Here is a 27,246-nt window from a genome sequence, read left to right on the forward strand (position 1 = left end):
AGAAATTTTACAAAAATAAAGTCAAACTATAAGTGAAGCTGGTAATTCAGTATTTTTTTTTCATTTGTTTAATTATTCTGTTTTAATTCAGTTGATTTTCATCTAAGGATGTAACTGTGTACGACAGGGTGCCAAGTGAGGTGTCAATAAATTAGAATATCATTAAAAATCACAAGGATTTTTAAAATAAATAACAAAACAAGCTGAATAATATATTCAGGATCAAAAACTAAAGTGGCTTCTGCATCATGAAAGCTGTTGTGTTGAGCCTTTAAAAATGTTCCTTTCAAATCTTAAGTATAAAAACAATGTACAGCACAACACAAAACATTTTGAAATAAATAAATGAAAGCAATCTGAATTATTCAGAATCAATTTGGAGAAACTCAGCACCAAAAAACTGCTATTATTGACAACCATAAATGATATGCTTTAAAAAAAAAAAAAACATAAAAAATATAAAAGCTGTTTAAAAATGAAATCTATGAGCAAATTTCAACCTAACCACAACTGCAAAGTTGCATGTTCGTGTTTACAGTGGTTGGCATCCACCAATCCTACAATGAGTCGCTGCTGTAAACAGGTTAGGCTGTAGGCTACACTTCAGCCAAAATGAATTAATTTAATTTGTTTCTCATTTTCCTCTTGACAATACCCTATAGATTCTCTATAGGGTTCAGGTCTGGTAAGTTTGCTGGCAAGTCAAGCACACCAGCACCATGGTCATTTAACCAACTTTTGGGGTTTTTGGCGGTGTGGGCAGGTGCCAAATCCTGCTGGAAAATGAAATCAGCATCTCCATAAAGCTGGTCAGCAGAGGGAAGCATGAAGTGCTCTACAACTTCCTGGTAGATGGCTGTGCTGACCTTGATAAAAACACAGTGAACCAACACCAGCAGATGACATGACTCCCCAAACCGCCACTGACTGTGCAAACTTTACACTGGACCTTAAGCAACTTGGATTCTGTGCCTCTCCTCTCTTCTTCCAGACTCTGGGCCCTTGATTTCCAAATGAAATGCTACATTTTCTTTTCTTTCATCTGAAAAGACGACTTTGGCCCACTGAGCAACAGTGCAGTCCTTTTTGTCCTTTGTCCAGTTAAGACACCTCTGATGTCTCTGGATAAAGAGTGTCTTAACACAAGGAATGAGTCCATGGATATGTCTGTGCATGGTGGCTCTTGAAGCTGCAGTCCACTCTTTGTGAATCTCCCCCAAATTCTTGAATGGGATTCGCTGAACCTTTTTCTACCACATTTTTCCACATTTTTATATATATATATATATATATATATATATATATATATATATATATATATATATATATATATATATATATATATATATATATATATATATAATTTATTATAAATTAAGTTTAAAATTTAGATTATAAACAAAGCTACAAAGCTATGTAAGTTGTGGTGAGTTTGTATGCAGTATTTGAAAATAAATGGGGCAAGCCTTCTTACCAGATATTGCATAACTTCAAGATGTGAAGGTTAAAGTTAGGGATAGAAAAATAGCTTTTTTATTTTTTTATAATTTGCATCTCATCTAAGACAAAATCCATATTGCCTTTGCTCAATTTAATATGATTTCTTCTGAGAATGGGTTGTTAATGCACAGTGAACAATTATTATTATACATATTTACACATTTACAGATTTACAATTTGTATAAATATATATATATATATATATATATATATATATATATATATATATATATATATATATATATATATATATATATATATATATTTTATTTATTTATTTATTTATTTTATTTTATTTTATTTTATTTTATTTTATTTTATTTTATTTTATTTTTACCCGTCCTGTGGAAGGATGCCAATAACTGTGTTTGATTGAGTAAGAATAAAATTTACCATTTACTAAACCGGGGTCCTTTATTTTATAATGACGAATCCTGTGCGTTACCCAATAATAATTTCTGACTAAGAGAGTGCACTAGGTGGGGTGTAATATAACGGACTGTACTCCATTAGTACGGTCGATTAAATGCGGCTCCATTTGGTATTGAACCGACTTTGTCTCAAAACTCCTTCACTCCAGCAAGAGAAAAGCGGCAGAGAAATCGCTATCTGTTTCGGTATCAAAGCGGTTTACAGTTTTTATTCAGCACCTCTCCCAATATGCTTTTTAGTCCATCCTCGTTGACCGAATGTTTGAAGGAATGGGAAGATCTCGAAAAGGACTATCAACAAGTTCAGGTGAGAGGAAAACAGTTTATAGATTTACTTTTATTCACATAACATTGAATCCAACCATTGTAGCCGACGAATCAGCGTATAAATCTGCTTTAGCGCGGGCTCTGTAACTAGCCAGTCTGTTGGAGCTTATTTAAGCGTTACTATCTATGAATAAACTCTGTGCTGAACAGAGAACTAAAAACGTTATCTGGTCTCCTTCTGTCTACTCGACAGTCATTATGTTTTCCATCAACACCACCATCAAACATAAGTTTGGAGTTGGCTGCTTTATTAATTTATTGGTTCCACGTTCTATAGTTTAGGGTTTTACGGGCGTGTCGCCTGTAGATGGCGCTATGAATAGCAATTAAAATACATTACAATTCAGTCAGTGCTTTGGGTAAATGTTTGCTTATTTATTATGCCACTTCGAAAACCTAAAAACTGGATATAAAAATATTTTACATAAATACTCACTATGTTGCATAACTGCCCACTATGAAAAATTATTACTGTATGAATTTTCAATAACGGCCCTGATAGCATATTTAATATTTTAATATTTAATATTATATTTTACAGACACTCAAATGACACTTCATATGCCATTTTCTTCTCTTTTATGCACGGCGTTCACAGAACTATTGCTTTCTTCCGCGTTTTGTCTCAGACAGCTGAGTTACATCCGGTGCAGCGTCGGAAGTTGTTTTCGCTCCTGGCGATAACTGTGTGAAGATGCGCAGGAGAGGATCCTATATTACACTTGTTTCCCCACATTACTGTGAATGTCGTTAATATTCTCATAATTCTATTCAGTTTTATTTGCACAGCGCTTTTAACATTGTTCATTGAACCAAAGCAGCATTACAGAAATAAATAGGTTATAAAATATTGAATTTATATGCTAGCGTCTGGATGTTTATCCCCAATAAGAACGCAAATGATGACAGTGTAAAAAAAAACAAACAAAAAAAAACGGTCTGATGAAGAAACCTTGAAAGGAACACAGAACACACAAAAAAAAGGTACATAAATGATCCTAAAAAAAGTACAAAAGATGTGTCCCTCCAGCTGGACACCAGCAGGGTACAGCAACTACATTTTTGTAGCTTTTTGTTTGTACCTCTAAAAGAACATTTATGCACCCTTAGTGATAGTAATGTACCTTTGTGTCCTAGTATGGTTTAAAATGACATCCTATTATCAGTTCCAAATCAGTTCATCTTAATATTATGATAAATGGTCTTTTAGAGGTACAAACAAGAAGGTACAAAATGTACCAATGTTCAGAGGGACATTGCTGTATGCTGATCGGGTCCAGCTGGAACAACAAGGCTAACTCTTTTAGGTACATTCTAGTACCTTCTTTTTCCTTTTTGAACCAGACTCAAAAGGAAACCCATCCTCGTCTGGATGGCATCGAATGTCTGTTCATTACAGCGATGGGTCCTTAAATGCAGAACTGCTCATGAAACCTGTAGTCATAAGCCATTGTAGTAGACTGTTTATATTATTAACAGCTCAAATACATTCTCATAGTTCTTGAGTTGCTCAGTATCTTCATGGATCTCTAGGCTTACCGTATTTTTCGGACTATACGCCGCTACTTTTTTCCCACGTTTTGAACCCCGCGTCTCAAACAACGAAGCGCCTTTTTTACTATCACTCCTGTACACTACGTATCCCTAAACTTTCAAATTTTAACTTTTTCTTCTTTGCTTATCTTAATTTTCGTCACAATCTTCGCTTTCTGGCTTCGCTTCCCCATCTAGCAGCGGCGTCTCGAGCTCGTACCTCAATTTTTTGCTCGCATAAGAAAGCAAAAAATTCGACGAGTGACCTCTCGTACCTCGGAAAACTCGTACGTGAATGCACTCGTAGGTCAAGGTACCACTGTAGTTGTGAAAGGAAGGAGGAAGACAGTGAACAATGACTTACTTGGTCGGCTACTGTTTAGATACAAGCCGTTGTAGCGCGTTGAGTCTGGGTGAAGGGAGAGCTCGGTAACTCCAGTTGCAACACAAATCATATAAGCACAGACAGGCTTCCAAAACTCGTGCTTTTTTATTTTTCTTGGCAACAGCGTTATGGGTTAGTCCTCATAATCCTCAGTCTCCACATGCAGTAATACCGGAGAATGCAGTGACGTGCTTTTCCCAAAATACCGCTATGCTCCTAATAGAAGCACAACATATTGCATTTAGTGTCTTTCATTTAAGCCTGTGTAAAGTACATTAGTGTAGACACCTGCGGCTTATAGACAGGTGCGGGTTATTTATGTTAAAAATAAAAATATTTGTAAAATTCAGCTTATATATGGGTGCGCTTTATAGTCCGGAAGTTACGGTAATCATCTTGTTGTAAAATAAATTGTATGAATGAGTTTTGCCGCTAATACACTGACTGAGATTCTACCAGAAATACGTTAAATAATAAATAAGCTTATGTGAATAGAGATAGAGATTTCGTGCATACAGATAGCTTTTGTGCAAAAGAAATACAAGAAGTCTTGATCTTTTAATGTGGAACAGAAAATAATTTAGTAAATAGTTTAAAGTTAACAATAATCAAACGTCAGCCTTGTAGCAACAAAGTTGCTGTAATAAGTCGTAGTTTGTTGTTTAAGGTGTTGTACTTCTGATTGAAAGATGCCAGTATCAATGCCAGTATCACCAAGCTGCCACTACTTAGCCCTTGAGCAAGGCCCTTAAAACGTAACTGCTTAGTGTACAAACCAGATACCGTAATTTCCGGACTATAAAGCGCACCCTTATATAAGCCTCACACGCTAAATTTTACACTGAAACTAATAAACTTTACACAGGCTTTACCGAAAGAGAGTGTCTGTTACACGGTGGAACGGGTGAAATATGTTGTGGCTCCTTTAAGAGCAGATCGGCATTTTGGGAATAGCCTGCACTGCATTCTTCCGCTATTACTGCATGTGTGCGCGTGTGAGACTGAGGATTATGTGCTCATTATTTTCTGATGCTCATTTCTAAGTTTCTTTGACTAACCCATAACGCTGTTGCCAAGAAAATTAAAAAGCACGAGTTTTGGAAACCTGTCTGTTGTTGCAACTGGAGTTAGTGAGCTCACCCTTCACCCAGACTCAACGCGCTACAACGGCTTGTATCTAATCAGTAGCCGACCAAGAAAGTCATTGTTCACTGTCTTCCTCCTTCCTTTCACAACTATTTCTCTCGGGAGTTTATCTTTTGTCATCGTCGTTCGTTTAAAAATCAACACCGGTGAAAGTTTTTCTCCCATGTCGCTCAGTTTTTTGCCTTGAAGTTTGTGAAACCGGGAAAAACCCAGGAAAAATTCATAAATTAGCCACTTCGTTGTTTAAGCCGCTGGGTTCAAAACGTGGGAAAGAAGTAGCGGCTTATAGTCCGGAAAATACGCTAATTATAAGTCGCTATGGAAAGGGGCGTCTGTCAAATAGCATACATGTAAATGTTATAATATAAAAATTAATACCCTGTATACATAGAAATATGTATTGTAGCCATCTAAATAAATGTTTACCTTTTATTATTTGCTTAGTTGTTATTTGTGCAGATAATCTGAAGTGTTTCTTACTCCTTTTTCAGGAAACCCATCGCCTTTACAAACAAAAGCTGGAGGAGGTTTCCAAATTACAGAATAGCTGTTCCACTTCTATTTCACGACAGAGGAAAAAGCTCAAAGAACTTTCAGCTTCACTTGAAGAGTATGATTTGCTTTGGCATTAAATGTTTGTTAAAGTGGTTTCTTATGCAAGCTTAGTCAAATCCTGGTAAAAAAAAAAAAAAAAAAAATGTGTAGAGACTGTACTGAGAGGAAAATGCATTTATATTCACTTTAAAACAGATATGTATTGTTGTCTATTTCTTTAGATGCAAACAGAACGGGTGCCCAGAGTACATAAGCACTATAGGTGGGATCCAAGAATCAATAAAAGAACGACCAAATGTATTTTTTGAGATGGAGGCTTTCCTTCCAAGGAAAAACGGGTATAACAAATGCGAGGCAACCACACCTTCAATACACTTTATCAGCCATTAAGTTGAAAGCATTGTTGACTTAATGAGAGCTGTGTCTTTGCAAGTCTAGGTTTTTGGATGGTAAATGATATCGATGTAATAGTTTTTAATTACACTAGAACTTTGGTTAATGTTTTGCAATACTTTTGATTTACTCTGTGTTCTAGGTTATACCTCAGTCTTGTACTTGGAAATGTAAATGTTACCCTCCTTAACAAACAGGCCAAGTAAGTATTTTATTACAGTCTTAAATAGTATTTCTAATCCTGTAATGACACTATAAAACTGTAAACTTTTCATTTAGATTTGCTTATAAAGATGAATATGAGAAGTTCAAGCTCTACCTGACTGTCATACTGCTGCTTTTCTCCTTTACGTGCCGATTTGTGGTCAGCTACAGGTAAGTCCAGCATCTTCTTTACTATTGTGGCAGCAGGTGCGAACTCGTCCCCACACACGCTGCCACAACTATGTTAGATAGATGTTTACCGTCTTACTTCCTTTTATATCAGACCATCAGGATGGTTTATTTTTTTGCTTAGTTCCTTGTAAAAGTAATAAAAAATCATCACCTTGTGACCGTGACCTCAAGTAAGCAGCAGGTAAAAGGCCCTCCCTAACTCCGCTTTTCTAATTCGCATTCTTGTCATCGAAAAAGCGGATTTAAAAATTGTGTTTTGCACTTTAACAAACTGTCTAAAGTATTGATACATATGTAAACATGGTTTTACAATACAACAGTTTGAAGAGAATGACAAGACAACCAATGTGATATAGTGATAGCCTTTTATTTGATGACTTTGTCAGTAATACTCGGTAAGGAAATAATTGAATGAAAACAACACTATATTCAAAGGTGCTTTTCCTACCCTGGCAGCCCTCAAGTTGGTTTAAGTATACACAGTTTATATATTTTTTCTTTTGGAAGAAATGAATGCATAGATGATTTTTTTAACCATACTGAACTTTTTTTTTTCCATTAACAGAGTGCTTGATGCACTTCTCAACTTTCTGTTGGTATGGTACTACTGCACCTTGACGATAAGAGAGAGTATACTCATTATTAATGGCACAAAGTAAGTAATTTCTGCATTAAAAAAGCACATTTTTAAATCACAATAGAAAAATAAAATTATTGTATTATATGTTTATTTGAACTGGATGTACCAAATGTAATGGTTTAAATTCTCTCTTTAGTGCAGTATATTTATGATACCACTCAGTTGTGTTCAATTTGTTGTGTCTTTTGGTGTTGCAGGATTAAGGGCTGGTGGGTATTTCAACATTATGTTTCAACTTTCCTCTCGGGAGTAATGCTGACTTGGTAAGATATGCTGTATCCTGTTCAGGAGAAAAAAATATTGTAATTATTTTAGTTGTACAAAACTAAACCTAAGACAAGTGTAAAACTTAAGCTGTAGCAGATATATTACTGTTGTTTTCTGTTAAAGATGCTATTTGCAGTTCACTGCAAAATGTTGGTATATATTAACTACATAAATATATTGAATCAGTATATACAATGGGCCCAATTATCTGAGAACACTAGGGAAATGCTCCTATTTATATTTTTTTCCTAATTGAAAATTTGCCTTTGCAAATGATATTATTGACAACTTGAGTGAAAGCTAATTAATTTTCTGTCCATGCTTTTAAGAGTTTGGTAGTATTTGGTATGTCATCTGAACATTTGCTTCATTTAAAATGTTTATGCACAAGGAAAATCTCACCTTCTGCACAAAACAGTCAAAATAACAGTTTTGCTTACATTTAAATTAGTTTATTAAAGTAGTACAGAAATGTGAAAAGTACATTGTAACAATTCACTTGTTCTGTGCTGGAAGAAAGAGAGACAGTCAATAATTCACGAAGCAGAGCGCCTTTATTCACTTTTATTTTAAATTTTTTTGGTGTCTGTCTTCTCTTTTTAGAGAGCGCACTGATGAGTCTCATCAGCTGCAGCTGTTTCTTACCGCTCCGCTCTCCACTCGCAAATACATATTCAAGACATTGTTTTAAATATTTAAAACTTTTTTTAAAGCTTTCCAGTTTATCTTCAATCTTAAATGAAATAAAAGACTTTTAAACCCAATTGCATGGTCAAATTATATATATATATATATATATACATACACAGTGAGGAAAATAAGTATTTGAACACCCTGCTATTTTGCAAGTTCTCCCACTTAGAAATCATGGAGGGGTCTGAAATTGTCATCGTAGGTGCATGTCCACTGTGAAAAAAAAAATCCAGAAATCACAATGTATGATTTTTAAACTATTTATTTGTATGATACAGCTGCAAATAAGTATTTGAACACCTGAGAAAGTCAATGTTAATATTTGGTACAGTAGCCTTTGTTTCCAATTACAGAGGTAAACTGTTTCCTGTAGTTTTTCACCAGGTTTGCACACACTGCAGGAGGGATTTTGGCCCACTCCTCCACACAGATCTTCTCTAGATCAGTCAGGTTTCTGGCCTGTCACTGAGAAACACGGAGTTTGAGCTTGACCTTGATATGCTTCTTACAGAGCCACTCCTTGGTTATCCTGGCTGTGTGCTTCGGGTCATTGTCATGTTGGAAGACCCAGCCTCGACCCATCTTCAATGCTCTAACTGAGGGAAGGAGGTTGTTCCCCAAAATCTCGCAATACATGGCCCCGGTCATCCGCTCCTTAATACAGTGCAGTCGCCCTGTCCCATGTGCAGAAAAACACCCTCAAAGCATGATGCTACCACCCCCATGCTTCACAGTAGAGATGGTGTTCTTGGGATGGTACTCATCATTCTTCTTCCTCCAAACACATTTAGTGGAATTATGACCCAAAAGTTCTATTTTGGTCTCATCTGACCACATGACTTTCTTCCATGACTCCTCTGGATCATCCAAATGGTCATTGGCAAACTTAAGACGTGCCTGGACATGTGCTGGTTTAAGCAGGGGAACCTTCCGTGCCATGCATGATTTCAAACCATGACGTCTTAGTGTATTACCAACAGTAACCTTGGAAACGGTGGTCCCAGCTCTTTTCAGGTCATTGACCAGCTCCTCCCGTGTCGTTCTGGGCTGATTTCTCACCTACCTTAGGATCATTGAGACCCCACGAGGTGAGATCTTGCATGGAGGCCCAGTCCGCGGGAGATTGACAGTCATGTTTAGCTTCTTCTATTTTCTAATTATTGCTCCAACAGTGGACCTTTTTTTACCAAGCTGCTTGGCAATTTCCCTGTAGCCCTTTCCAGCCTTGTGGAGGTGTACAATTTTGTCTCTAGTGTCTTTGGACAGCTCTTTGGTCTTGGCCATGTTAGTAGTTGGATTCTTACTGATTGTATGGGGTGGACAGGTGTCTTTATGCAGCTAACGACCTCAAACAGGTGCATCTAATTTAGGATAATAAATGTAGTGGAGGTAGACATTTTAAAGGCAGACTAACAGGTCTTTGAGGGTCAGAATTCTAGCTGATAGACAGGTGTTCAAATACTTATTTGCAGCTGTATCATACAAATAAATAGTTTAAAAATCATATATTGTGATTTCTTTTTTTTTTTTTTTTTTAGATTATGTCTCTCACAGTGGACATGCACCTACGATGACAATTTCAGACCCCTCCATGATTTCTAAGTGGGAGAACTTGTAAAATAGCAGAGTGTTCAAATACTTATTTTCCTCACTATATATATATATATATCACTTAAACTATTTACCTTTACAGTATATTCAGTGTCAGACAGTGAAAAGTAAACCAGGAATTACTGATGTCACCTTTGTTTTATAGGCCTGAAGGAGAACTCTACCAAATGTTTAGGAACCAGTTCCTGTCTTACTCTATGTATATAAGTAATATAGCTTATTTTAAAATCTAATTTCTTTCAGATTTATATTAAAAGGTTGGTATTTGTTTATAGATACAAATTTCCCACTCATATCTCATCTAGATTTTGTCCAGTTTCTTCAGTACTACTACCAGAGTGGCTGTCTGTACCGGCTTCGTGCCCTAGGAGAGAGACACAATATGGACCTGACAGTTGGTGAGCTACTGTATACTCCAAATGGTTTTCAGTATCCCGACATATTCTGTTGGAAATTTAGGCATACACTATGAGTACATAAAATACACAGAAATATCAAACACAATATAAATATTTGTACACTTACTGACATCTCCGGCTCAGCACAGACCAACAGAACATACACTTTTAATTATTACACTTACTACACTATTGGTATTCAGAAAAAAAAAAATTAACGTTTGCCTGTCATTAATGGCATTTTTTTCGGCCTCTTAAAAATTTAGTGCAACGTAAAACATTATATCATATCAGAGTCCACTAGGAATGTAGCCATCGATTATTTTAGTAATTGAGTATTCTACAGATTATTCCCAATGTTTAATCAAGTAATCGGAAAAGAAGTACTTTTTCTTTATTAAAAAAAACAATACCAAATATACAAGAGTAAATAAGACAGGTCTCTTAAAATGAATGAAATTAATTAAAAAAAAAAAAGAATTTTTTCTGCATACAAGAATATCTGTGAAAACTAAAACCATTTAACAAAACCAGTTTGCCATATATACCATCAAAATGCATGTACATAAATAAATAAAATTTTTTATAACATACTGTAAAGTGATTTGAAATGATCCCAAACTTTGGAAACATTTTGTCGTTTTGAAACTTTGGCCTGAATCCTATGGAAACCCGTAACCACCACATAAAAAAAGAATATGCTTAATTCCAACATTGAGTTTATTTTTTGTTATTCAGATTTTTTTTCTCGCAATTCTGACTTGACTTTATTCCTTCATTTAACTGGCTTCTATATGAATCTTCTCTGGAGTGCTCTTTTTCATTTTGCAGCATCTTCTGTGGTTACCTGTTCAGAGTCTAGTGGGTGGTGCATCGGTAATAATGGTCCGTGGGGAAACACAATGCTCCTTTTGTAGTTAAATGGACTAAATGAAGCGAGTAATTCGGAAAAAACAACATCTAGGGAAATTATTTGTGCTCACACAAATCCTTTCAAATTCCTTGTAATAAAACAGTATGTCTATGTTCTATCCACAGAGGGATTTCAGTCCTGGATGTGGAGAGGACTAACATTTCTGTTGCCTTTCCTTTTCTTTGGCCATGTGAGTATCACAGTGGGTTTCTTGTCACTGAAAATAATTGTATTACTATAATTTGCACATTGAATTTTGCACTTTGTTCAGCACCTAGGTTCTACCTTGTAGTTGTTAGGTGCTATATAAATAAAGTATGAATTGAATTATATTGAACCTACACAGTCTACATGGTTTTTATTACATTGTAGCATAAGTATTGCACATCATTTATACTAATAAATATTTGCATTCTTTTTCCAAAGCCAATTTACAATTATACAGCATAGAATGTTTAGTTGTTCAAAACGGACACATCAAAATGAAATTAAAGTAATCTCTATTTGAATTCTATGGTTTTACGTATCAGAGCATAATCATCAGGTCTTAAAATGATTTAAATTAGGGCTGTCAATTGAATAAAATATTGAATCGCGATTAAATAGCATGGTTGTCAAGAGTTAACTTTTGATTAATCACAACTTAATCACACATTTTTATCTGTTCTAAATGTACCTTAAATTGATATTTTCAAGTATTTTAATACTCTAATCAACATTGGCATGGACAAATAGATGCTTTATGCAAATTTATGTTTATTATTAGTGAACCCAAACTCAACATAGAGCATGAGTTTATTTATTTTTTTATATCTGAGTAAAGAAAGCATGTCGTGAATAAATGTTGTGTTAAAAGTTTTGCTTCTTTTATATTTATATTTCGCCTCTTAAATATTTATTTATTTATATTTTTTATACAAATGGTCAAACAGAAATGCATTAATTGCATGTTAATAAAATTTTTGCCGTTAAAAAATTAGTTAACACATTTACATTTAATTTTGACAGCCCTAATTTAAATACAACCTCACTTCCCTGGTGGTCTAGTGGTTAGGATGCGGCGCTCTCACCGCTGGAAAAATTGCTGTTTCCACAGGATTTAAGGAACTAAATGTAACACTTTTTTTTTTTTTTTGTGCTATTTGTCTGTGCACTATACAGTTTGATCTTGGGGTGAATTTGTTAACCCAACAGCAACAGTAATGAACATTTGTGACAAACAAAACTATTTAAGACAGTTGCAAAGTGGACATCCCAGCAAATTCACCCCAAGATCAAACTGCATAGTGCTCAGACAAATTGCACAAAAAAAAAACCCAGAGTTACAGTTCATCTTAGACTTAGATCTTAGCACAGAATATATTTTGCAATGCCAGATTATACCAGTGTGTCTTGAAATAAAGACTGAGTTCACTGTATGATTGTAACATTATTTTTTTTTTTGTCATTTTATCTTTTGTACGTTCAGTTTTGGCAACTCTACAATGGAATCACACTTTTCCAAATGGCTCAACTGCCTGAATGGAAAGAGTGGCAGGTAACACATAACACTATTGCAAAAATTCATTTAAAGCCTATCCAGTTTGTTGATGAATTGAGGTCAAATTATTGTTATTACTAAAAATTATTTGTCACACATATATTAAACAGAGTTGTAAAGCACAGCTCCTAAGTCATTATATAGTGCCCCTGGAGCAGAGAGCGATAAGGCCCATGATAAACCAAGGGACCAATGTTGGCAGCTTGGAAGTGCTGGAACTTGAGCGCTGATGTTCTTCTTGGTAACTAGAGCGGTAATTGCTTAGGTGCCACTGCCTGTTTAACAAACTAAAGGAAATTCAAGCTAAATTCCGGAAACCAATATTGGAACAAAGCTGCTGGTATATGGTTCTAGCAATGTCGTCAATATCATGATGTTTTTGTATTATTCTTTTCCTTTCACTAATTTAATGCGTCCCTTTCTGTTTTACAGGTCCTTATGTGTGGCTCCACCTTCCTTGTGCTTTTTATAGGAAACTTTTTCACCACACTGGGTGTAGTTTACCAAAAATACACAAATCAGGACAAAGGAAAAGATTTATGAATGAATGCTAAATACTCCCAAAAACTTTCTACAAATGTTTCATGCCATTACTTGTATACATATATTATTGCCTAAAGTTAAATCTTTAGTGGTACTTTACTGAAATTGTAATGTGTTTTAAAAATTTACAAATTTTAATTTAAAGTTTGCATAACTGGAGCTGAATGTTGGGGCAACATTATTTGCTCCTCTTGGTTCAATCTGGAGCATCAGTTGCTGTGTGCGCATTCTTCAGCCCATACCAGCAGTGGTTTATTCCAGTTTCTTTCCACCTGGTTAGTGGATTGGCTGAAGTAATTTCTCCTGTGTTGAAATAAGTTTGACAATGTTTGAAGTATGTTTGTATATAGTGCACTAACAGTCATCCCATCCAGGGTGTAGTCCTCGGGCTCAGGACCCACTGTGACACTGACTGGGACAGAGCATTTAATAGTTAAATAAAATAAACATTTTAACCCAAAATAAATTAACTCAATGCAGCTTCTTATACTGTGCATTACGCTAATATATTTAATTCAGGCAAAAGTTAAAATGCATTACGGTTAATATTCAAACTGTTATTTAATTCACAGCCCTTCTATAACCAAGGAGGAACATCGGCACAAAGTTTAGATTTTTTTAAAACCTGTATTACTGATCTGGATCAGGAAAAGTAAACATAATAACTAAATTATATTTATATTAAGTTTGTAATCTGGCATACATGTGTAGATTTATTCATTACTAGAGACTCAAAGCACTTTTGTACGTCGCTCTGGATAAGGGCGTCTGCTAAATGCCGCAAATGTAAATGTAAATGTAAAATTGGATTATTCAAGAGATGGACACTGGTTAGTAGAAACATTACTTAATTACATATTCAGAAGTTTTCTCATCCAGTTATATACTCTATTCAATTTTTATGGAATTTAAATTTCCTCTTAACCTCACATTCTACTTTACTCGTTTACTGTTTTTGGCAGAAGATGGAAGACTGGAACTGAAAACAATGACACGGTCTTCAAACTAGGGATGGGTGGATCGATCCTAGAGCAGCGATATTGGGGTTTTATCCAGAGGATTAATTCTAACATCAGAGTAATTGAGGCTACTTGTGATTTTTGTTTGAAGGAGTGAGTTTAATATTTATTTAACATTTATAGCTTGTGTAATAATCATGGTGCAGGTGCTAAGAAGCTTAATAAACTCTACAGACACTATGAACAGCTCTTCAATAATACTTTTCTACATCTTATTTTTGGTACTGCCAAACCCAGTTGGTCGCTGCTGAATGAACTCCAACTGTACTCCCCATTTTCTGAACAGAATCAACACATCAAAGTATTTTTTAGAAATACGATATTATTCCAACAAAATAAACAGAATATATGTAAGAATACATTTTACAGCCAGTAATTTACTTAACAAAAAAAATCTTATTTATTCATTCTTGTGAATAAATGTTTATCTTTCCAGTCACAAATTATTTCTGTACATCCAGGTCTCTGAATATACTTAGCCTTTGTTCCAGGCTTGATTTCGCCTGACCCATTGCCTGTTTTTCTGTGTATGGTTTTGGATCTCAATTTGGATTTGTCTGTCAGTTTCTAAGTGTTCTTATACTATATTCATCCATCCATATCCTGCGTGACATAAAATTGTTCCCTAAAACGGCAGAATCGATCTCAGATTTCAGAAGAAACAGGCTCGGGGGAAATGTCAACATTCTCTTGTTTCTTCACAAAAATCTCTAAAAGGAAGGAATGTAAAAAATCATGTGACAATTTAAACATGGTTTAGTGTTAAGAATTCAACAGTTTGTGTAATGGATTATATTCTGTTATAAGTTTGTTTGATTAAGATATATATTTTTTAATAAATAAGTCAAGTTCATTGTAATCTATTTAATATTTGTGAAAATGGCAATCAAAAATACTGGTATTGTATTAATATTGACAATACTGTTTTTAAAGGTAATTGGTATCGTAATCAAAAGTAATATGGTAGAATGGTATTGCACCATCACTTTTTTTCACATGCTGCATTGTGTATTTGTGGATTTAGAGAAAGCGTACGACAGGGTGCCGAGAGAGGAGTTGTGGTATTGTATGAGGAAGTCAGGTGTGTCAGAGAAGTATTTGAGGGTGGTGCAGGACATGTATGAGGACAGTGTGACGGCAGTAAAGTGTGCAGTAGGTACGACAGACTGGTTCAGGGTGAAGGTTGGACTGCATCAAGGATCGGCCCTGAGCCCTTTCCTGTTTGCAGTGGTGATGGACAGGTTGACGGACGAGGTCAGACAGGAGTCTCCCTGGACTATGATGTTTGCAGATGATATTGTGATTTGTGGTGAGAGTAGAGAGCAGGTTGAGAAGAGCCTGGAGAGGTGGAGATATGCGCTGGAGAGAAGGGGAATGAAAGTCAGTAGGAGTAAGACAGAGTACATGTGTGTGAATGAGAGGGAGGGCAGTGGAGTGATGCAGTTGCAGGGAGAAGAGGTGAAGAAGGTGGAGGAGTTCAGGTACCTGGGGTCAACAGTGCAAAGTAATGGAGAGTGTGTTATGGAAGTAAAGAAAAGAGTGCAGGCAGGGTGGAGTGGGTGGAGAAGAGTGACAGGAGTGATTTGTGATAGAAGAGTATCTGCAAGAATGAAAGGGAAAGTTTATAGGACTGTGGTGAGACCTGCGATGTTGTATGGATTAGAGACAGTGGCATTGAGTAAAAGACAGGAGGTGGAGCTGGAGGTAGCAGAGCTGAAGATGTTGAGGTTTTCGTTGGGAGTGACGAGGATGGACAAGATTAGAAATGAGTTTATTAGAGGGACAGCACATGTAGGATGTTTTGGTGACAAGGTGAGGGAGGCGAGATTGAGATGGTTTGGACATGTGCAGAGAAGGGACATGAATTATATTGGTAGAAAAATGCTGAAGATGGAGCCACCAGGTAGGAGGAAAAGAGGAAGGCCAAGGAGGAGGTTCATGGATGTGGTGAGGGAAGACATGCAGGTAGTTGGTGTAAAAGAGGCAGATATAGAGGACAGGGTGGTATGGAGACGGATGATCCGCTGTGGCGACCCCTAATGGGAGCAGCCGAAAGAAGAAGAAGAAGAAGGTATTGCACCATCACTTAAATAAACAGCAATGTTTGGCTTTTTACGCTCCATAAGTTAATGTTCACCATTCTAGCATTAACCACTTGTGAGAGGTCAGGGGAAGGTCTTAACAATGCTTTACTCTCATTGGCTAGTGAGATTTGAATAAACATCTTCCAGAAGTAGGCACAAGGGTATTTACTTACTACAAGTGGGTAATAACATTTAATTTCATTCGGTTTTCAATAACAATTACTTTCAATAACGATACCAGTAACAATGTTTTTGAAAGCTATCATTCTTATTTCGGCTTCTCCCATCAGGTGTCGCCACAGCGGATCATCCGTCTCTTTCAACCCAGCTACCTGCATGTCTTCCCTCACCACATCCATAAACCTCCTCCTTGGTCTTCCTCTTTTCCTCCTTCCTGATGGCTCAATCAACAGCATTCTCCTATCAATATACCCCATGTCCCTCCTCTGCAAATGTCCAAACCATCTCAATCTCGCCTCCCTCACCTTGTCTCCAAAACGTCCTAGATGTGCTGTCTCTCTACTAAACTTGTTTCTAATCCTGTCCATCGTCGTCACTCCTAACAAAAACCTCAACATATTCAACTCTGCTACCTCCAGCTCCACCTCCTCTCTGTTACTCAATACCACTGTTTCTAAACCATACAACATCGCAGGTCTCACCACAGTCCTATAAACTTTACCTTTCACTCTTGCAGATACTCTTCTATCACAAATCACTCCTGCCACTCTTCTCTTTACTTCTCTAACACACTCTCCATTACTTTGCACTGTTGACCCCAGGTACCTGAACTCCACCACCTTCTCCACCTCTTCTCCCTGCAACCGCACCACTCCACTGCCCTCCCTCTCATTTACACACATCCTCTGTGTTACTCCTACTGACTTTCATTCCCCTTCTCTCCAGTGCGTACCTTCACCTCTCCAGACGCTTCTCAACCTGCTCCCTACTCTCATCACAATATTATCTGAAAACATCATAGTCCACGGAGATTCCTGTCTGACCTCGTCCGTCAACCTGGCCATCACCACTGCAAACGGAAAAAGTTCAAATCCGATCCTTGATGCAGTCCAACCTTCACCTTGAACCACTCTGTCGTTCCTGCTGCACACTTCACTGCTGTCACATGTCCTGCACCACCCTCACATACTTCTGACACACCTGGCTTCCTCATACAATACCACAACTCCTCTCTCGGCACACTGTCGTACGCTTTCTCTAAATCCACAAACACACAATGCAACTCTTTCTGTATTCTCTATACTTCTCCATCAAAATTCTCAAAGCAAATAATGCTTTATATAAGTCTGTTTGCTCTTCCTCTACATGAAACCATACCGTTGCTCACAGATGGCCACCTCCTCTCTCAGCCTGGCTTCCACTACTTTTTCCCCATAACTTCATGGTGTGACTAATTAACTTTATTCCCCTGTAGTTACTGCAGGTCTGCACATCTTTCTTATTCTTAAATCTATCATTACTGATATTAAAAAGACTTCAAATTAATAGACTTGTCTTTCGTTATATTTATTAGAAAAAAGTTAAACAACTGCTCAACAATGCTGTCACAAAATCCATACTCAATCTATCATTACTGATATTAAAAAGACTTCAATTTAATAGACTTGTCTTTCGTTATATTTATTAGAAAAAAGTTAAACAACTGCTCAACAATGCTGTCACAAAATCCATACTCAATGTTTCTACATTACTTACTTTTATAGGTTTTTGTAAAGGAATAAGAAAAAGTTCACATTTTACCTTAAAGCCAGTTTCTTCACTGACTGATCAATTCTCATGCTTTAGTGAAAGTCTCTAAGAATGCTGGTGCAACGATTGTCCTGTGAGGCAGAATATATACAGATGTAAATGCAGTACAAGTTTTTATTATCTAAGTTTAGATCCAAATATAGGCAATGAGCCAAATAAACATCAGTGTTAGTTAGGGCAAACATGGACATAAATATGAAACAGAAACAAGATTGAAAATTGGAATAAAGGCTTGCACACATCCTTTATTGTATTTTGTATTCTGTTTTGGCAGTACCACAAATAAGACAAATAATTGTATTGAGGAAGAGCTTATTATAGAGTTCATTGATTTTTATTATTAAGCTCCTGAAAAGCCACACCACTGCTATTACACAAAATATGAAGGTTAAGAAAAATAATAGTCACTTATTTTATAAAAAAACTAAACAAAAACAAAATGCAAGTAGGATCGATAGTCTAATGTGAGAATTGATTCTCCTGATCCAACCTCATTATCCAAAGAATTGATTCATCCATCCCTAAAGATTTCTTATTTACTTGATATTTTAGTTCATAATTTAAGTCTGATTCAAAATTCCTCCTGGTTTCAAATAAATGAACCTCTTATCTCTGCTTCCGGGAGCTGCTCATTAAGTGGTTCAATTATTAATAAAAAGTAATGACCCAAACCGACCAGACAAATATACTGAGTACGCAAATCTTTTAGTAAATTATGTATTGATTTTTAGCTGTAACCAGGTTGAGTACAGACAAAAATGTCCAAAAATGACTTAAGAGCTTTTTATAAGATTCCAGTTGGAACAAATATATCACAGTATGTAAAGCTTAGACTCTGATTTCCATAAAACTTTTGTGATATGTTTTGTGACCGAAATTGTTTGCCAGTTATGAGCTATCAGGAATGAAAACTGAAATTCAGTTCTGATGTCAAAAGATAAAATATAAAACTTTTATCTTTTGACATCAGATTTCTTTTGCATGCAAAGATTTGTGCTTGTTGTTTCAACACTGGAGTGGAATGTATGTAAAAAAAAATATATATATACTGATTTATTAAAATGTTTTTATTTATTTTAATGTAAAATTACTAAATGCACAGTGTATTAGCCTAAAGGTACAGCATCACACATTCAAAAGTTACACTGATACTTGGCTGGCTTGTTATACCTAACTTCAATGCACCTGTGTAAGGCTCTCCAACTGTTGTCATGGGTGAGCATCACTATTCTATTTCTTTTAGATTTTGGGTGGACTACTCCCCTCATGTAGATACTGCTTACTAGACAGCACAGGGACAGATGTTACAGAATCTGCTTGAGCTGTTGTGTGTGATGAGGTACCAAAAGACATATTTTCTGGAGGGCTGAATTGAGAATGGGCATAATGAGCTTTTGGCATCCAAAAATTGCTCGCCTGATTTTGATGACTGTGTAAATAGCTATTGCAGACATTTCCTTGTGTGTGTCCATGGCTGGATGCAAATCTGGGCCCAGTATAATAGCCAGGGTTAGGTGAAGGTACTGTAAAGTTCTGTTGGATAATGGTGGAATGTGACCAACCATCTACACTGTTTAGAGCATTTCCTGCTGCCTGAGAAGCAAGCATAGATGCTGGAGCATAAGCCTGAACAGGGTATGAGCCGGGTGATGGGCTGCATCTGAAAGAGATGTCAACAGACTGATCAACATATTCTGCCATATCTAAACAGGCAGAAAGAATAACAACTTAGAGAAGAATTTAATTAATTATATTAATTAAACAGAATTCTATAAGAATTTCTCCAACAGTTTGGATCCACAGACACTCCTTTTCTGTAGGGGTTTCTGTTCCTCAAACCAGATCAGTACAGATTTGCCTTATATATTCACTATAAAAAATATTAGGCTTATTGTTTACATTTATTTGACTATATTTTTAAGGTATTCCTACATTTTCCATAGGCCAAACATTTATAGGCACTTCGATAAACAGATCAGTGCAGTAGTGAAGGCGAACTTTTACCAGCTAAGACTACTCAGCAAGGTCAAATAATTCTTGTCCCAAGCTGACCCTGAAAAAGCTATACATGCCTTCATCAGCTCGAGGATAGACTACTGTAATGCTCTCTACACTGGACTTAATCAATCACTTCTCAATCGGCTCAAAATGGTACAAAACGCAGCAGCACGTCTTCTCTTTAACACCTCCAAACGCTCACACATCACCCCTGTCCTCCGCTCGCTTAACTGGCCTCCGGTGCGGTTTAGGGTGGAGTATAAGGTCCTGCTGTTTGTGTTCAAGGCCTTTAATGGTCTGGCCCCGGCCTACCTCGCCAAATTAATAACGGTTTACCAACCAGCCAGAACTCTCCGCTCCTCTGGACATACCTCTCTGGTCATTCCCAACTACAAATATAAAAAGTTTGGAGGCCGGTCATTTGCCGTCCAGGGACCAAAGCTGTGGAACGCACTTCCAGCACACATACGATGCATCACTGTGCTGAGTGTTTTTAAATCGCAGTTGAAAACTCATTTATTCATAAAAGCTTTTAACATGTAGCCCCTGACTCAACTGCTATTTTATGTACATTGTGTTCTTATATTTTATTGTCCATTGTTGTTTTACTGGAAAGTGCCTTGTGCTCCTTTTGGTTGCTGCAAGGCGCTCTATAAATAAAATTTGATTTGATTTGATTTGATTTATAAAAACAAACCTTATACAGCTAATAACTGTGAGGACTCAATTCAAAATAGAATAACTCTGATAACAGTTTGGTGCAAAACCCTGTGTATGCTTCATATACCTAATTTTGAGAAACAGTGATAAAAATGAATGAATAAATAAAAAAAGAAATTATATATATATATATATATATATATATATATATATATATATATATATATATATATATATATATATATATACACACACCATACATACATATACATGTTTAAATAATAATAAAGAAAGAAAATGATGACTCACATAGTATGCAGGATTTTTTTACGCTCCCCTGCAGATGCCGGGACAAAATGCACACATGTTACTTTTTTCAGCAATCTGAATGGCATCATCTTCTCAAACATACAAGCTTTTGACTCAGACATCTGCAACATTGAAAACCATTTCATGCCATCTAATACAAATTGTTCAGTTAAGTATATAATGTGTGTAGTACATAAAAATACAGCTGCATTTATACATGTCTACCTTGACTAAAGAATTAACACAAATATATTTATATCTGACACATATCAATTGACTTATGTTTAAACATCAAATTGCATATTCTGATATTTTGGTTGTCAGAAATAGTAAATTAACATAATTACACATAATCCTGAAAAAAAAAAAGAAAAAGATATTTCACCAATTATTGAAGTAACAACCATTTTTACCGTCTATTTACTGGATGATTAAGATGCCAGTATGCCAAGTTTTAAAGCATAAGCCAACTGGATACAGATAAATGACAAGTCATACCCAACAGCACAATAATAAGGAAAAGGATACACATCTGTCCAGTGATTGCGGCCAGAGCATTGCATAATAATACCGTATTTGGGATAAAGAGATGAACAATGAGCAACAGAAGCCAAGGAAGAACTGCACTGGGCACAGTAAAGCCCAGCAGGAACGCCTTTCTCACACGGGAACTCATAGTCACCGTGCCCAACATAGCGAGAGATACTGGGATTAGACCTGAAACTGTGCTCCTAGTATATGGAGAAAATAACAACACCTCCAGAAGAACATGTATTAGGCCAACAGAAGTGACTAGAAAAAGCAAAAGGTGTAGGAATCGCACTGTACCAACTCCTCTCTCTAATCCACTGCAGAACGCCACAAGCAGAGTCGCACTGAAAAAGAGGTGTCCCACATCCTTATGGTAAAAGCAGTAGGTGAGAAGTTTGTGAACTAAGGGAAAAATAGTTCAATTTTATAATGGTTTTCAATACAAAATAAACTTTCAGCACAAGATGCCTTATTAAACATACATATCCTGCTAAAAGAGGATTACGTTATTGCACTGCAGTGGTTACCTTTGCACAATGCATTCATTACATGTGAAATAAAATTTTACCATGGCCATTGAGAACAACGCTGGATTCCAAACTTAATGCATGTGCAGAAATGTTGAAATGATTCGCGACGATGCTCAAGACACAAGATAGCGTGACTACAAACCCGACCCCGCTCGTAAACTCAAAAGCTGGCACAAAACTAGAAAACTTCCACAATATATTACGAAATCTGTCACACATTTTCACTGTAAATACTTTACCATAACGTTGATTAACCAAAACAAAATCAGACAAATCGAAAACCCTAATCCTGTATCAACTTCCGTGTTCGGGAAACATCAACGCGTCGTATTCGAGGCTGCTAAACTGCGCAATTTTTGCGCATTGCCGATAATCTTTTGTGTGAATCGCCAGGGTTCCTCGTCTGACTGCGCATACATTTAATAGCGTTATAGGACGCCTAGATATGTTTAACTATTTTAATTCATGGTGCGGATGCCGAATAGCCACCTGACACCTGACTGGGTTGTCTCGATAGAGTGTATTCAAAATCGTTTACGCATACCGAGTCTTGGCTTAGTCAGCGTGTACTATAACCATTAGCCAACGTTGGCAAATGACAACTGTAATTTATCTATAATTCTGCCAGCTCTAAATCCTACACATAGATAAATGTACTTGAATTAATTTGAATAAATTAGTGGAGTGGTGGCTCCAGCGGTTAAGGCGCTGGGTTGCCGATCGGAAGGTCTGGGGTTCAAGCCCCGGTATCACCAAGCTGCCACTCTTGGGCCCTTGAGCAAGGCCCTTAACCCTCTATGCTCCAGGGGTCCCTTACGAGAGAAATATCAAGGTCCGTGACGTGGGGCTGCCTTCCCGTGGGCTCACCACCTGCAGGAGGGACCGTAAGGGACGGTGCTGTGAGGATTGGGCAGCAGTCGAAGGCTGGGGCCTGCTTAGACTGCTGCCCCCGCGACCCGAATTACGGATAAGCGGGAGAAAATGAATGAATAATTTGAATAAATAGTTAATAAAGTGGAAGAGATGTGCATTTGGGAATTGCAAGCATCTGTGCCTCTACTAACAATGAAGCTGTTAGTGTTAGTTCCAAGATATCAAGTTCGTCAAATTCAACTTGTGCTTTGGCCTGGTGTTTGTTTAACAAAACATATTCAAGTTACTGTTAGATAATGAAGTGCACACTTAATGAAGTGTGCTGTTTCATGTACAGGTTTGAGCTATTCCTTTACTATTTTTTCATCAATTAATTAGGTAAAAAGTCTGAAGCTGTTGCTGTTAATCCACCTCATGTGGTTAATACAGATCTCAATGCAAGTAAAACAGACCATCAAATAGGAGTGGCCAAATAAAAACAGGTTTGTACATTCTAAGTTAAAATAATGAACTGGTCAGCTCAATAATATAAAAGGCCTAACAGTTCATTCAAGACAACAGTGGTAGATGATTTCATAACCTCTCCTTGGTTAGAAAAACAAACAAACCTTAAAAACATCCAAAACACACCCCAGGAGGTAAGCCACAATGAAGAGAAGACTTCACAAAAGCAAAATATAGAGGGTTTTCAAGGTGCAAACCACTGGCCTGACAGTATGGTGCAAACAGAATTGCCAGGGTAGAATTTGCCTCTAAATCTAAAAAAGTTCTGAAAACGTTCACACAGATTACTTTGGGCCAGGTGTTGGCTAGCCCACTTGTACAGAATAGCATAGTGGACACATGCAGCCTATAATAGGCACCAGTGGGTCTCACAGTATGCTCACAGTTTGGGGTCAGAACAGCCTTCCCACTGGGGACCTATTAATGGCATGAAACATTGCACACATTGGCATGTAGATTGAAAATGAGCATTGAATACAGAATGCTTTAATTAAACATAACTATGAAATAACCACATTTTATAAACACCAAAGTACCACATTAAAACACAACATATAGCAATCAGACTATTAAGGTGCATCATTAGACATCTGCTTTCTTTTGGTCAATCTGTTCCTTCCATATCTAACATTGTGGAACCAAATTATATTTGAAGCTTCCACTTTAAATGCTGGGGTCCATCTGTATTTGTCACAGCATCTAAAAAAGAGAAAAACAACTACAATTTTATTATTGAAAACAGAAACAACAACAACAAAAAAAGAGTTGTTCTAGTGCATAGCATAAACTTGTGTTTTTTCCTACTGTTACAACATTTCCACTTAATTATGTTTTTCTAATGCAAATAATCTTTTGAGTAACTGGAAACCCTGAAATAATATTTAATTCCTGCAGGATAGTTCAGGATAGTGCAGGAAGGTTTTATTCATTAGTGTTAAAAACAAACATATACTGCATAATAGTACCTGAATAATTTTCATACTCAGAGGGCAAACACCTTTATGTAGCTACACAAAAATTTTATTATTTAGCATCTATTATCAAAAAAGAAGAAGAATTAAGAAGAAGAGGCAGGTCATGTAAATTTTTAACCCCTCAAATTAGACTTTTTGTGCATGCCATGCAAACAATGCCATAAAAAATCCATCAAGATCAATTAAGCAGAATCAGTTGAAATCATCATTTAATTTTTTTGCATACAAGGTGGTCTAGCATAGAATGTAGATCAATGGTCATATGACTTTATATAGAAAAATGTATGTACCCTGCTATATAAATGTAATTAAGTCAAGTCAAGTCAAGTTTATTTGTATAGCGCTTTTCACAACAGACATTGTCTCAAAGCAGCTTTACAGAAAACAACAGTGAAGGTGAATGGTGTGCGTTTGTCCCTGATGAGCAAGCCGTGGCGACAGTGGCAAGGAGAAACTCCCTTAGATGATATGAGGAAGAAACCTTGAGAGGAACCAGACTCAAAGGGGAACCCATCCTCATATGGGTGACATCAAATGTTTGGTCATAAATCTTTCAACAATACAGAACAATTTGTGATCATCATAGATCCAGCATCAGCTTCTCCATGCCAGGGCCTTTAAACACTCGGCATCTACTTCTCCATGATCATCCATAGGTCCATAATCTTCACGAGGTGGGATGTGACTGGAGCTGGCCAAAGCTCAGGATGCCTTCGGGATGGGGAGAGAAAGAGAAGCAGTGGAGAGGAATTAGCGTAGCTGCTGTTCATGATATTAACAGCACATTGATAATGTGCATGTAATCATATATTCAATTAATTAGACCTAAAGAAAAACAAACCGGTGGTGAATATTAAAAGAATACCCAATCTGAGAGAGGTGGAGAAAGAGTGGCCATAGGTGAATTAGCAAGGGCTAATAGGTATAAACTGAAAAGAAATTTGTCGTTTGTAGGAACACAAAAAAGAGGCTTAATAGTAGCAAACATGTAATATTTCTTATTGCCAACTAGACCAGCTGTAGGAAGGCCCAACTATGTCAGTATTTTTTTAAAGTGGTAAAAAAAAAGTACCAAAAGCATGGCCACAGACTGGGTTGTAGGTTGGACATTTTATATGGAATCTTTTCCAATTAAAAAGGCAGCGTACTGTGGAAAAAACACAGAGATGATTGGGTGTCTCTACATTGAACTGTTATAAGCAAGTGGAATATATATTTTTTCCAGAAAGATACTGAGAACAGTAAGATGCAGTGAAAATCTGCTTAAATAAATACATGGAAGGGATATTGATATAGAAACAAAAAATTATTTAATTGTTGTTGAATAGAAATCTGATGGATAAAGCAGAGACAATAACACAGGGAGACTTAGAAATTAACATAAACTCTTAACCAATATGTTTCAGAGGCAGCATGTGCCTTGGGCTACACAAGATCTTTGTGAATTGTGTACCTTTCTAACATCCATGAGGGGACTGAGAATTGGATAACGGTGTTTGAGAAAGAAACTCTGGGGAAAGATCTTGGCTTCCAAGTCAAGTCAAGTCAAGAGGCTTTTATTGTCATTTCTACTATACACAGTGGTACACAGTACACAGTAAAAATGTGCTACACTAAACAACAACAACAAACAAAACAACATAGAGCTACAACACAAGCTACATAAAGTGCATCGAGTGCGACCTAGTGCAAACAGTGCAGACAGACAGTGCAGACAGACGACACAAGACAAGACACAAAACCCAATATAGCGCCGACCAGTAAACCTACTGTATACTTGATTATACAGTACTGTACAAGAAGACTGTAAAAACTATACAAACTAAAAACTATACCCCAGAAGTGAGTATAAACGGAACAATGTAGTGCAAAAAATACAGCAGCAGTCAAAGGTGCAAAAAACAGCATGTAAACAGTATAATACAGTGATAAATGATAATGTGCAAAAAACAGCAGTTAAGAGTGTGGTACAGTCAAGAATAATAATAAATAATAAATAAATGAATGGTGGTGGAATGGATTGAGATGAGTGATGAGTGTGTGTTTAGTGTTAAGTCCAGGAAAAATTTTACAGTTCGGTAACACACATTTGAGTGAGTGTGTGTGTGTGTGTGTATGTGTGAGAGCTCTGTTTCATTTCTGTGTATTGAGAAGCCTGATGGCTTGTGGAAAGAAACTGTTGCACAGTCTTGTTGTGGCGGCCCGAATGCTTCGGAACCGTTTTCCTGATGGCAGGAGGGTAAAAAGTGTGTGTGACAGGTGTGTGTGGTCGTCCACAATGCTGTGTGCTTTGCGGATGCAGCGTGTGGTGTAAATGTCCATGATAGAGGGGAGAGAGAGACTCCGATGATCTTCTCAGCTGTCCTCACTATCCTTTGTAGGGTCTTGCGGTCCGAGACGGTGCAGTTCCCAAACCAGGCAGTGATGCAGCTGCTCAAGATGCTCTCAATGGTCCCTCTGTAGAACATGGTCAGGATGGGGGGAGGGAGGTGGGTTTTCCTCAGCCTTCTCAGGAAGTAGAGATGCTGCTGGGCTTGCATGACTGGCTTGCAAAGGTTTGAAGGTTCTCCACAGGTTAATGGTGTTTCTTTGTCCAGGCTCTTACTGGGTAGTGTAGCACAATGAAATATAAGTACCCAATGGGCATCTGAAAGTAAATCCAATTGAAGAATATGAAATACAGATACAGATACTCTACAACTGGCACGGTGAAGACAGAAGAC

General features: G+C 36.8%; 2 protein-coding genes and 1 long non-coding RNA gene across 4 annotated transcripts in view; 1 reads left to right on the plus strand and 2 right to left on the minus strand.

Moving 5' to 3' along the window:
* The first annotated feature begins 1,983 nt into the window (after nt 1–1,983).
* Nucleotides 1,984–18,890, plus strand: tmem120aa (transmembrane protein 120Aa). Of its 2 annotated transcripts, XM_083569170.1 has the most exons (14): nt 1,984–2,238; nt 5,814–5,932; nt 6,099–6,215; nt 6,413–6,472; nt 6,550–6,645; nt 7,232–7,321; nt 7,504–7,569; nt 10,023–10,084; nt 10,183–10,275; nt 11,314–11,378; nt 12,657–12,725; nt 13,161–15,261; nt 16,362–17,914; nt 18,030–18,890. In XM_083569170.1, exons 1-12 carry the CDS (start codon nt 2,161–2,163, stop codon nt 13,269–13,271), a joined length of 1,026 nt encoding a protein of 341 aa, XP_083425296.1. In that variant the 5' UTR covers nt 1,984–2,160; the 3' UTR covers nt 13,272–15,261; nt 16,362–17,914; nt 18,030–18,890. The 2 variants fall into 2 exon arrangements, with proteins under 2 accessions (XP_083425296.1, XP_083425297.1); XM_083569171.1 differs by lacking the exons at nt 16,362–17,914; nt 18,030–18,890 and having other exon boundaries at nt 13,161–13,956; nt 14,281–15,149.
* The window catches only part of LOC310741419, a 355,923-nt gene continuing 345,795 nt past the window's right edge, over nt 17,119–27,246 (minus strand). Inside the window, exon 3 of the long non-coding RNA XR_014537934.1 lies at nt 17,119–17,211. This is a non-coding gene — a long non-coding RNA (uncharacterized lncRNA). The remainder of the gene's footprint in view (nt 17,212–27,246) is intronic.
* Nucleotides 19,194–22,657, minus strand: rhbdd2 (rhomboid domain containing 2). The gene is made up of 4 exons (XM_083569147.1): nt 22,211–22,657; nt 21,640–22,044; nt 21,112–21,262; nt 19,194–19,804 (listed from the first exon to the last, which is right to left on the minus strand). The coding sequence occupies exons 1-4, from the start codon at nt 22,389–22,391 to the stop codon at nt 19,384–19,386; spliced, it is 1,158 nt and encodes a 385-aa protein (XP_083425273.1). The 5' UTR covers nt 22,392–22,657; the 3' UTR covers nt 19,194–19,383.

Source organism: Silurus aristotelis (genome assembly GCF_946808225.1).
Source record: "Silurus aristotelis genome assembly, chromosome: 18".
NCBI lineage: Eukaryota > Metazoa > Chordata > Actinopteri > Siluriformes > Siluridae > Silurus > Silurus aristotelis.